This window comes from Chaetura pelagica, unplaced genomic scaffold (genome assembly GCF_000747805.2).
Source record: "Chaetura pelagica isolate M959 unplaced genomic scaffold, ChaPel_1.0 scaffold32, whole genome shotgun sequence".
Lineage (NCBI taxonomy): Eukaryota > Metazoa > Chordata > Aves > Apodiformes > Apodidae > Chaetura > Chaetura pelagica.
The window spans coordinates 1,709,422-1,721,318 of NW_009952368.1; the positions used below are offsets into that span (position 1 = coordinate 1,709,422).

At 48.8% G+C, this 11,897-nt stretch overlaps 1 protein-coding gene across 1 annotated transcript in view; it reads right to left on the minus strand.

The window, feature by feature from the left end:
- Positions 1–9,671, minus strand: part of FEZ1 (fasciculation and elongation protein zeta 1 (zygin I)) — a 13,299-nt gene extending 3,628 nt beyond the window's left edge. Inside the window, exons 1-4 of the mRNA XM_010008122.1 lie at positions 9,363–9,671; positions 3,964–4,060; positions 2,658–2,744; positions 1,971–2,234 (exon numbers count right to left, since the gene is read on the minus strand). Coding sequence (XP_010006424.1) covers positions 1,971–2,234; positions 2,658–2,744; positions 3,964–4,060; positions 9,363–9,637 — 723 coding nt within the window. The 5' untranslated portion in view covers positions 9,638–9,671. The remainder of the gene's footprint in view (positions 1–1,970; positions 2,235–2,657; positions 2,745–3,963; positions 4,061–9,362) is intronic.
- Positions 9,672–11,897: the final 2,226 nt, after the last annotated feature.

The window sequence follows — 11,897 nt, forward strand, 5'->3', positions numbered from 1 at the left end:
CTGCCCGGAGCCATCGCCGCAACCCCGGTGCACAAAGTGCCATGCGCGGGTCAATACATGCAAAGCCTAATGCACACTGCGATGCAGAGTGCAGTATGTGCAATGTCCAGTGTAAATGTGCAAAGCCCAGTGCAACATCTGCAAGGACCGGTGCACTAAGTGCAACGCCCAGTGCAGTATGTACAGTGCCCAGTGCAATTAGTGAAATGCTGAGTGCAATTACTGCAATACAGTGCAATACATGCAAGGCCCTGTGCAGTAAGTGCAATGCACAGTGCATTTAGTGAAATGTTCACTACAATCACTGCAATGCCTGGTGCAATAAATCATAGAATCAGACTGGTTTGGACCTAAAGATCTTCTAGCTCCAACCCTCCGCAAGGGCAGGGACACCTCCCACTAGATCAGGTTGCTCCAACCTGCCCTTCAACACTTCGAGGAATGGGGCAGCCACAGCCTCCCTGGGCAACCTGGGCCAGGGTCTCATGAAATGTAATGTCTTGAGCAGTAAGTGCCAGCACAGAGCAAGAAATGAAACGTCTGATGTAATTAGTGAAACATCCACCTCAATATTTTAAATGCCCAGTGCAATTGGGCAAGTGCAAAAAGTGCAGTGCCCAGTGCCATAAATTAAATGCATGGTACAATTAGTGAAATGCCTGATGCGACTAGTGAAATGCTCAGGCAACCAGTCACACGCCCCATGCAATCACTGCTGTGCGCTGCAATTCACAAAAGGCACCCTGAAACGGTCTAGGGAGACTCATGGTCTAGTCAGACTCCTGGTACAAATATTATGATGCAGTTTATGGCATGCCTGGATGAAGTGAACACACATCACCATGGGCAATTAATTAAGTGTATGGGGCAATTAGTGAAATGCACACTGAGACTGGCAGAACACATCCCATGGTTAATGAGCTGCTCAGCGCATTTACTGGCCCACCAATAAATAATTGTGTTGTGCAAATACTGCAATGCCCAGCCTCAGAGCTGACAGGCCCAGAGCAATGAGAGAGCCGCCTGGTGCAGCCAGTGCCACACACAGTTCAGTGAATGAAATGTTCTGTGCAATCAGGGCATTCCACTGAGCGAGTAGCAAAACCCCTGGGACGACTGATGACACCGTGCTGCTGCTGAAGAGCTCAGAGTGCACTGAGCAGAGCCTGGTGCCATCAGCTCAGTGCTACACGGGGCACTCAGCAGCATACAGGGTGCTCGTTCAACATGCAAGGAGTGAAAAGCACTAGCATATTTTCCAAGGATTTAGGAAAATGCCTGCTGCAATTAGGAAAGCTCCTGTTGCACAGGGCATTTACTGGCAATTGCTGCATCCAGGGGAGTGAAAACCCTCAGCAGCTAGGACCATGCATGCTGTGTGTTGCAGCCAAGTGTCATCAACAAACTGCATCTCCTGCCCCTTTGTACCCTGTGATAGGACAACGGGCAATTGATTAAAACTTGAGCATGGGAAGTTCCACCTCAAAATGAGTAAGAATTTATTTACTGCCAGGGTGACAGAGCCCCAGGACAGGCTGCCCAGAAAGGCTGTGGAGTCTCTGGAGAATTTCAAGACCTGTCTGGATGCCTGAGTGATATGCTCTAGTTTTTGATACTGCTGTGGCAGGAAGGTTGGACTCGATGATCAGAGGTCCCTTCCAACCCCAAACATTCTGTGATTCTGTGAAACAGCAAATGCCAACTGCACTGGGTGCTCCTGCAAGGTGCAGGGCAGCAGCAGCAGGATGCTGGGTGCACCTGGGAAAGGGGCTGTGCAAGGCCCTGGCAAACGGCATGGAGCATTTACTAGCATGATGCACTTTGCAAAGTGCAGTTAGCAAACTAGGCAAAATCCAGCAAAGGCCTTGGGGGCATTTCAAGCAATACCACAAGCAAGATGCCCAGGAGCTTCATTTTGGCCAAGAGCCCTCTCCTGGCCAACCTGTGTGTGACCGCCAGAGCAAGCCAGCCCTGATCTCGGAGGGATTCAATTGCCCAAACTGGTTGGAATTGGCCCCAAAATATGTCCCCATGGCTAAGCAGGCAGTACCTTCGTGGGAGCAGTTGTTGTTCAAGGCAGGGGAGAAGGCATAGAGCTCCCGCAGCAGGATGGGCTCTGTGCCCCCACCTTCGCCCTCAGCATCGGCCTGTGTCTCCTCCTCCTCATCATCACCCTCAGGGTCAGCCTCAGGGTCAGGTGAACTCTGCATCAGCTCCTCCAGCTCCTCGATGACCTGCAGGGCATCTGTGTCCTCCACCTGCACCTGCAGCCCACCCACCCCCAGTGGCTAGCTCTAGCCGGTTGCTGAACCCAGAGCTGAATCCGGCTCCTTCCAGTCTTGTCTGCATCCTCCATCAGCACCCTGCATCTGCATCACACATCCTCTGCATCTTCTAACCTCCATCTGCACCCTCCACCCTCTACCCTCCACTTCTGCATCCAGCACCTACACCCCACCTTCCTATCTGCAGCAAAATCCCACCTCATCACCCACAACCCACATCTCCCTCTGCATCCCAACGGTGATAGGATCTGGCCTTCTTTTGTGCTGTCAGCAGGTGGTCATGGGACTGGGGTGGGCCAAGGCCACACTGGAGGCTGAAACCCAGCTTCTGGGGGACATGCAGACACACAGGTGGCCACCAGGCCTGTGTACCTCTTCCGCTGTCAGTAGCGGCTCCTCATTGATGCCTGAGTCTTGCTCACTCCTCTCAGTGAGCTCCTCCTCCTCCTTCTCGCAGAGCTGCAGGAGACACAGGCTGGGCACCCCTGGTGGCACCACAGGCCCAGCCCAGTCATAGCTCCAGGCATGGCCCTGGCACAAGGTGAGCCACCATGGAATCACAGCTCATGGGGACACACGGCACGGGGTGGGGGCTTGGCATGGGGACACAGATGGACACATGGATGGGGACACTGGACAGGGATACACTGGGTAGGGAGATGTTGAATGACAGTACTGAGTGGAGATGTTGGATGGAGACACTGGATGTAGAGATGCTGGATGAGGGCACTGGATGAATATGTTGGATGGGGATGTTCGATAGAGACATTGGATTGAAATGTTGGAGATACTGGAGACACTGGATGGGAACACTGGATGGAAAGATATCGGACATGGACAGTGGACAGAGAGAGATAGAATTGGTGGATGGGGAAATGTTGGACAGTGATGTTGGATGGGACTTTGCACAGGGATGCTGGAGATGGAGAGAGATGATGGATAGGGAAGCACTGGATGTGGAAGTCTTGCAAGGGGATTGATGGAGATGTTAAACGGCGAGTTGTTGGGTTGAGACACAAGACTAGGAAGTTGAACAGGGAGAAGTACAGGTATATTGGATGGAGATGTTGAAGAGATGTTTGAATTAATATACTTGATGGTGACACTGAATGGAGAGACAACGGATGATGACGCTGAATGAGGAAGAGGTCAGATGGAGACACTTGCTGGGGACACTAGATAGAGAGGTGATGGATGGAGATGCTGGACGGGGAGATATCTATCTTACCATCTTTCACAGTTTATTTCACCTTTTTAGCAGAAAATAACCCAAGAAATTGACTTTCTCTCTCCCCTTCAGCACCAGGACGTGTTAACACCCAAATGGGTGAAATTCAGTGGACTTGGGGGCATCTTTGCAGCCTTCCCACAACCCCAACTGCAGCTATTTGCAGCATTAATTCACTATGATTAATAAAACACCATTTTCGACCCCCCAAAATACACTACCTCCCCCTTGGCTTGGGGGCAAACTGGCAAAGATCAGATTGCCAAGTCAAATATTTCAGCTTGCCCGTTTCAGTGTGATTTCACCCTAGAATGTAGACATCCCAAAAATACCATTTGTGGGTAGTTTGATGGTTGCTGCGCCTTGGGACAGGCTGACAGCTGCCAAGCATTGCCAGGGGGTCATGCAGGGACAGGGGAGGGGGGAGCCAAGGGGGGGGCACAGCCCTACCTGGGGGTCGGTGCCACTGGGGGTCTCAGTCCCAGGGAGCAGCCAGGGTCGGGGAGAGCCCCGGGGAGTGAAGCCATCAGTTAGAGCATCCCAGACCCTGTGGGGAGGTAGGTGGTGAGTGGTGATCCCAAAATGGTGTCTCCCAGAAAGCCACCCCAAATGGGCATGCCAAAGGCGCCTCAAAACAACCCAAAATGCAGCCTTGGAACACCCTGAAATGCCTCCAAAATGTCCCAAAACAAAACTGAGATGACCAAACCATCCAAGAACACCTCAAATGCTGCCCCAGAAGACCCCAGATGATGTTCTAGAAGACTCCAACAGATCATAGAACGATAGAATGTGTGGGATTGGAAGGGACTTTCTTTAAAAGTCAGCTAGTCCAGCCTCTCCTGCAGCGAGCAAGGACCTTTTTAAATAGATCAGGCTGCTCAGAGCCTCATCAAGCCTTACTCTGTATGTTTCCAAGGAGGGGACCTCTACCACCTCTCTCAGCAACCTGTTCCAGTGCTTCACCACACTCACTGTAAAGAACTTCTTCCTTATCTTACTTAAATCTCTCCTGCTCTAGTTTAAGGCCATTGCCCCTCGTTCTATCGCACACGCCCTTGTAAACAGTCCCTCCCCAGCTTTCCCGGAGCCCCTTCAGACCCTGCAAGGTCACTATAAGGTCTCCTCAGAGTCTACTCCTCTCCAAGCTGAACAATGTCATCCCTCTCAGCCTGTCTCCATAGGAGAGCTGCTTCAGCCCTCAGATCATTTTTGTGGCCCTTCACAGGACTTGTTCCAACAGCTCCACATCCTTCTTATGTTGAGGACTCCAGAGCTGGACACAGTACTCCAGGTGGTGTCTTATAAGAGCAGAGAAGAGGGGCAAAATCACCTAGCTTGACCTGCTGACCATGCTTGCTTTTGATGCAGCCCAGGATGTAACTGGCCCTCTGGGCTGCAAGTGCACATTTTTTGCTCATGTCCAACTTTTAGTCCACCAGTTTCTCCAAGTCCCTTTCCACATGGTTGCTTTATCACATCATCCCTCAATCTGTATTAGTAATGAGGATTGCCCTCACCCAGGTTCAGGACCTTGCACTTGGCTTTGCTGAACTTCATGAGGTTCACATGGACCCACTTCTGCAGCTTGTCCAGGTCCTTCTGGGTAAAATTCTATTCCTCTGGAGTGTGGACCTCACCAGTCAGCTCGGTCTCATTTGCAAACCTGCTGAGGGTGCCTTTGATCCCACTGTCTATATTGTACAGGGCCCCTGTCCCTTAGGGACACCACTTGTCACCCCTCTCCATCTGGACACCAAGACGTTGACCACTACCCTCTGGATGTCACATTTATTTCCTTCTTTCTTTATTTATTTCCTTATTTATTTCCCTATACTTTCCTTATCCACTGAACAGTCCACCCATCAAATCTGTATCTTTCCAACTTAGAGAGAAGGATGTTGTGGGGGACTGTGTCAAAGGCCTTGCAGAAGTCCAGATAGATGACATCTGTGGCTCTTCCCTTGTCCACTGAGGTAGTCACTCCATTGTAGAAAGCCACTAGGTTGGTCAGGCAGGACTTGCCCTTGGTGAAGCCACGCTGGCTGTCACAAATCACCTCCATGTCCTCTATGTGCCTTGTCAGAGCTTCTAGGGAGGATCTGTTCCATGATCTCCCCAGGCACACAGCTGAGGTTGACAGGTCAGTATTTCCTGGGGTCCTACTTTCTACCCTAAATGATGTCCTAGAAGACCCTAAATGTTGCCCTAGAAGACCCTAGAACTTCTCAAAATATCATCATAAAATGCTGCCCTGAAATACCCCAAAGTACCCCACAAAGCTGCCACAGCACTTGGGATGCCCCCCAAAAATCACCATCAAAATACCCCCAAAAAGGAAGTTGCAACGTACCAAAATCTCCCCAGATTCCCCAAAGAAGCACCTTGAAATGCCCCAAAATCCCACCCCAAAACATCACCATGATGACTGGAAATACCCCCAAACATCCTCAAATGCCCCCAAAGGCATAGATACACTGCAAAACTCCCCAAAGTCCAAAGACCATCTGAAAGGCGCTAAAACACCTCAAAATGCTGCCCTGGAAAACCCCAGAATACTCCTAAGTTCCCAAAGCTCAAAAATGCCCTGAAATACCCCAGAAAGCCATCCTGAAACACCCCAAAAGGTCCCCAAAAGTCACAATGCCCCAAAATGCCTTGAAATGCTTCAAATTGCTACCCAACCCCCCTCAAATCTGAAGTGCCTCAAAATGTGACAAAATGCCACCTTTGATCACCTAGAAATTCTACAAAATGATATGCCCAAAAAAGTTCTCAAGTGCCTCAAAATACCACGCGGATCTCCCCAAACACCCCAAAACACCACTGGGAAAGACTCCAAAATGCTGTTCTTAAATACTGCCCAGAAAGACTCTAAAATCCATCAAAAAACTGCCATGACACCCCAAAATGCTGCTGTGATGCTCCAGGACACCCCCCTCAATTGTCCAACACCCCAAAATGCTTCAGCAATGCCCAAAATGCCTCAAAATGCCACCCTGAAACACTCCAAATTGTCACCTTGAAACAGCCCGAAAATGCCCCCAAACTGCCCTGAACACCCTAATATTGCCCTAAAACACCCCAGAATTTCCTTGAAACAACCCAAAACACGGTCCTGGAACATCCAAAAGTGCTGTTCTGAAATTAAATAAACCCAAAACACCCCCAAAAAAACAGCTGTGATGCCCTGAAACCTGCCAGAACACCCCAAAATCTCCCAAAATACAGCTCTGAAACACCTGGAAACAATCCCAAAACTGCCTCAAATCACCCCAAAACTGCTAAAAATTATGCCCAAATGCACCAATACACCCCAAAATGCACTGAAACACCCCAAAACTTCCCTCCCCTGTCCTTGTCCTCCTCCTTTGTACCACTATTGGGGTGTCCAATTGTCCACTGTGGGACTGGACCAATTTTTCCCAATTTCAGCCCAAAAAAGTTGTGTGGGGGAGGGTGAATAGAGGAAAAAAGGGAGGGGGAGTTGTAAAGAGGTGAAAAAGGGGGAAAATGGGGAAGGAGGGAGGGGAAAGGAAAATTGGGGAAAAAGTTGAAAAAAGGGGGGGAAAGAGCAAAAAAAGATGAAAAAACTGGGGAAAAAATGGAAAAAAGGCAGGCAAAGGGGGAAAAGGAAAAAAGGGGAGAGAGAGGGAAAAAGGGGGAAAAAAGAGGAAGAAGGAGAAAAATGGAAAATAGAGAGGAGAAAACAAGGAGTAATAAGGGAAATGGGAGAAAAAATGGAAAGAGGGAAAATAAGGAAAAAGGGAGAAAAGGAGGAAAGAAGGGGAAAAGGGGAAGAGGAAAAGATGAGAAAATGGGAATTAGGGGAAGGAGGAAAAGGGGTAAAAGAAGGAAAATGGAAAAATGGGGGAAAAGCATAAAAGGGAAAAAGAGAAAATATAAGAACAAAGGAGGAATGAATGGAGAACAAGATGGAAAAAGGTGAAAAAGTGGATTCCCCCAAAACGATGCCAAAACCACCTGCCCTCACACAACCCCAACCACCCTTTTTTGGATATTTACCTTGCCTGGATTCCCTGGAAAATCATAAATTTCCCAAATTAACACCCAGAAATACCCACATAAGAAACAAAACAACACCCTTATATTCCCATTTTTAACAAAACCACAGCAAATAAGGAAAAAAATATTAGTCCCCCCAAACTAGTGGTTTTTTTTTCATTCTTAAAGGGCCAGCACCCCTCAGGGTCAGGCAAGCAGCAGATTTCTGGGTTAATTATGGCCAGAATTGGTTAATAATGAGGGAAATGCAGCATTTTAAAGGCCTCATCCCATCCCCCGCCCTGCACACAGGGTGCATTCAAGGAGAAAAAAACTGCAACAAACCCTGTTTTGCCCAAACTGACCCAAAAAAAGCCACAATAAGTGACACAAAGTGGCTGCCGGCGACAGCACGGCGCTCCTGGCCCCCAGCCAAAAGTTTTTTTTCTCTGAAAAACGATCAATTGGTCAATTCTGAAAAGCATTTCAGCCTCAGTGGGTTGGAGAAGAAAAAGGAGAGGAAAGAAAAAGAAAAATTAAAAAAAAGAGAAGAAAAAGAAAAGAAAAAGAAAGAAAAGAAAAAGAAAAAAGAAAAAGAAAGAAAAGAAAAAGAAAAAAGAAAAAGAAAAAAGCAGAAGAAAAAGAAAAAAAAAGGAAAAGGAAAAGAAAGAAAAAGGAAAAGGAAAAAAAGGAAAAGGAAAAGAGAAAGCGAAGCAAAGAGATGAGATTTGGAGGCTTTGGTGTTGAAACCAACTGTTTTGCATGGTGAAGAAGAGCATTAGGAATAGTGACCTGGGCAATAATCCAAATTAAACACAACAAAGTCAACCAGAAAAGTGTTAAATGTATAAACACTGCTGCAAAAAACACACACAAATTTGGGCAAAAAATGGCATTGTCTGTAAAAGAAAAAAAAAGGGTTAAAATGAAAATTTCCAGTTTAATGCAAATGCCACTGTCCTGTGGCAGGACCACGGGGCCGGAGGGGGGAGGCTTTGACCTAAACTGCCTGCCCCCTGGCTTGATGAGGAGTTTGCACAATGCAAGCAGGAAGCTAAACTCTACTCACACCTTACTCAAGGTTTACACTCATCCCTCTTGGGGCATCTCCTCACATAGACTGACACCATCATGATCCCCCACAATGCTACATGGGGTATCCTGCTGTGCCTCCTCATAAGATGCCACGCAGCAACTCGAGGATACTATACAGCCAGTTGAAGTATGTTACAGTGCTACTCCAGGGTGCTGCAGAAGGCTGATTCCCATGTGGTGGAGATCATGCAAGCATGCAAGGAGGTGAAATAGTCTCCAGAGGGATGCTATTCATTGTATCCTACACTGCTACTCCAATGTGCTACACAACCACGCTGCAATGGGACAGGTGCATGCTGTAGGACGGAGTGTAGCTCATTACCATTACTCATTACTCAGGGCCCAAGGGTGGCCTACTTGTAGGATAATACTTAGCTGCCCCAAGGATCCTACACAGCTACTCCAGGCTGCTGCATGACTACGCTGTGATGCAGGGGGCTGAGCTGCATGCAGGTTGGATCCTGCTATCATACACAGCAGCACGCAGACCCTGAGGGGATACAACAGCACTATTCTTGACATGGTGTATGACCATGTCACAATGCAGGAAGCCAATCAGGGAAGTCTTGCAAGGGTGCAAGGAGGCACGCAGGCTATGAGGGGGCATACTCACAGGTTACTACACCGCTATGATATGTGGCATCACCACGCTGCAATGCTGGGAGCCATTTTGTACGCGGGGGGGTGTGGGTGGATTTTACAGATGTGTGAAGAATTATGTGCCCCCAGGAGTAGGGGACCTTACTCACTCCTCATCCTGGAGACGCTCCTCTTCCTCCTGTGCCTGGAGATGCCCCCGCACGGGAGCCAGGCCCTCGGTGGCTGCGTCATAGTTGCGGAAGCAGACAGTGAGCTTCTCATCAAACTCCTGCACCAGGTCCTCCATTGACTTGAAGCTCATCATCTCAGTCGAAAAGCTCTCCAGCTCAGCCAATGCTGGGTCTGTGGTGCGCTGTGGGGTTCCCCCATCATCCCCAGGCCCATCCTCGAACTCCTCCTCCAGGCTCACCAGGGGTGCCTCCATCCTCCTCAATGCCGAAGTGCTGCCTTAGCTGCAGGGAGAAGCTAAGCCGGTGAGGCACGGGGATATTCACAAGTTACACCACCAGAGCATCTATGCTGGCTGAAACTCTACTGACAGGTCTATTATAGAACCAGTAGTATTCCAACAGCACCTTTGTACTGTCTTCAGTGCATCTTAGCAGCATTACAGAAGTATGCTGCTATCTTCACATTACAGTAGTAGTACTTTGATAGCAGCAACAAAGTGTTGATAATAGCCCAAAAGTGTCTTAGTGCTATCCTGATAGTATACTACCTTTTTTACTGAAGTGGTAGCATCTTTGTAGTAACCTCTTACAATATCACTACTATCTTAGTAGTATCAATAATGTGCTGACAGTATCCCAAAAGTTTAAAAGATGCCCTGGTAGTATCCCGGTAATATCACTAGCTAGTCTAGTGCCCTTGTAGTATCTTAGAAGTATCCTACTGATATTCTAGTAGCATCCTGATAGCATCCTACTAAAAAATTAGTACTGTCCTCATGGTACCTTAACAGTGTTGTGATAATATGCTGAGAATATGAAAGTAGTACCTTGATAATATCTTAGTAGTATCCTAGTAATGACCCTTAGCAGTAGTATCTTAGGAATGCCTCTATAGTATTGTGAAAGTATCAGTAGTATTGTTGGAGTATACTGGTTATATTAGCAACATCCTGGTAGTACCTTTGTGCTATGCTGAGACTATCCTAGGAGCAGCCACTGAATAGCTCAGCATTGCCCTGATGTTCTAGTAGCACAGGCAGGAGCCTTATCCTACATCAAGAATGTCCCTATAGCTTCCTGTTTACATCCTAACAGTGCCCTGATAGTATCACAGTAGTATATAAGCAGGGTCCTGACAGGACCCTAAGTGGTGTAATGGTGTATACCTGTTACCTTAGTAGTGTCCTGATAGTATCTTGGTACTGCAATGTAATATCCAGGTATTATCTTAGCACTATGTTACTATGCTGAAAGCAACTTCACTGTTTCTGCTGTAGCATCCTGAGAGTACCCTGCTGGTGTGTTAGCACCGCTCCAGAGGTACCTTCAGAATAGTATCTCAGTATCAACTCTGGGAAGAGACACTGGAAGTTATCTTAGGAGAGTCCTAGTACCTTAGGAGTGTTCTAGCAGTATCCCAGTAGCATCCATATAATATTCTGAAAGAAAGTATCTCAGTGCCATTCTCAGTGTGCCTTAAGTGCTGTCTGCAAACAGCAGTTCAGTAAATTCCTTTGAGAATCTTAGTAGTATCCCAGTAGTATCCTTCGAGTATCTTAGCTGTGTCTTGATAGCATCTCACTACTCCCTCATGAGGTTACTGAGAGCATCCTGGCAATATCTTAGCAGTAGCCTTATAGAAGCAAGCAGTAAGCTAGTAGTAAGGCAGTACTAGCCCAGTAGAGGTGCCGCTACCCCAATCTCCACACCCAGCACCTGGCCCCCTTCCCCTGGAGAGGAAAGCCGAAACGCTGCAGCTTTGGGGAGAAAACCCTCCCAGACTGGGGCTTTGAGCACTGCTGGGCACACGTGCAGCATGTCTGCATGCCTTGTGCACACATGCACCTCCACACCCACACATGTGCAGCACTGGGCAATCTGCAGCACTCAGCCTGTGCACACGGGCAGCCATCCCACATGTGCACAGGGAGCATGTACACCCGTGCTTGTGCACTTCAAGATGAAGGCATGCACAGTGCACAAAGTGTGCTGCACGCACAGCACAGTGCAGGTGTGCAAGGGGTGCGTGCACACATGCTGTGCAGGTGCACTCACTGGTGCCTGCCTGCACCCCCGCAGACGTGCAGCACTCTATGCGTATATGCAGCGTGCAAGCACCAGGGGTGCATACATGTCGAAGCGTAGGTGTGCAAGGGGGTTGCAGATGAGGGTGCACGCATGCCCAGTGCAGGGTAGTGGGGGGGGGGGCGCGGATGTATGCATGCGCTCAATCTCCCCGCACCGCACTCCCAGCTTCACGCCCCCCACTTTGTGCAGCTCTATGCCCGCACGCCCCAGTGCCCGCATCCCCTTCAAACACCCCCAAAACGCCCTAAGCACGCCCCCCATCTCCGCAGGGTGTGCGCATCCCACAATGCACCACCCGTGTACGGATGCTGATGCATAGCAGAGCATCTCCTCCTCCAACCCCCAAACACGGGCACCCCCCACATTACACCCACGCCCGCAGCCCAATGCTCCGCAAAATCCAACCCCGCCCACTCCCTCACGTAA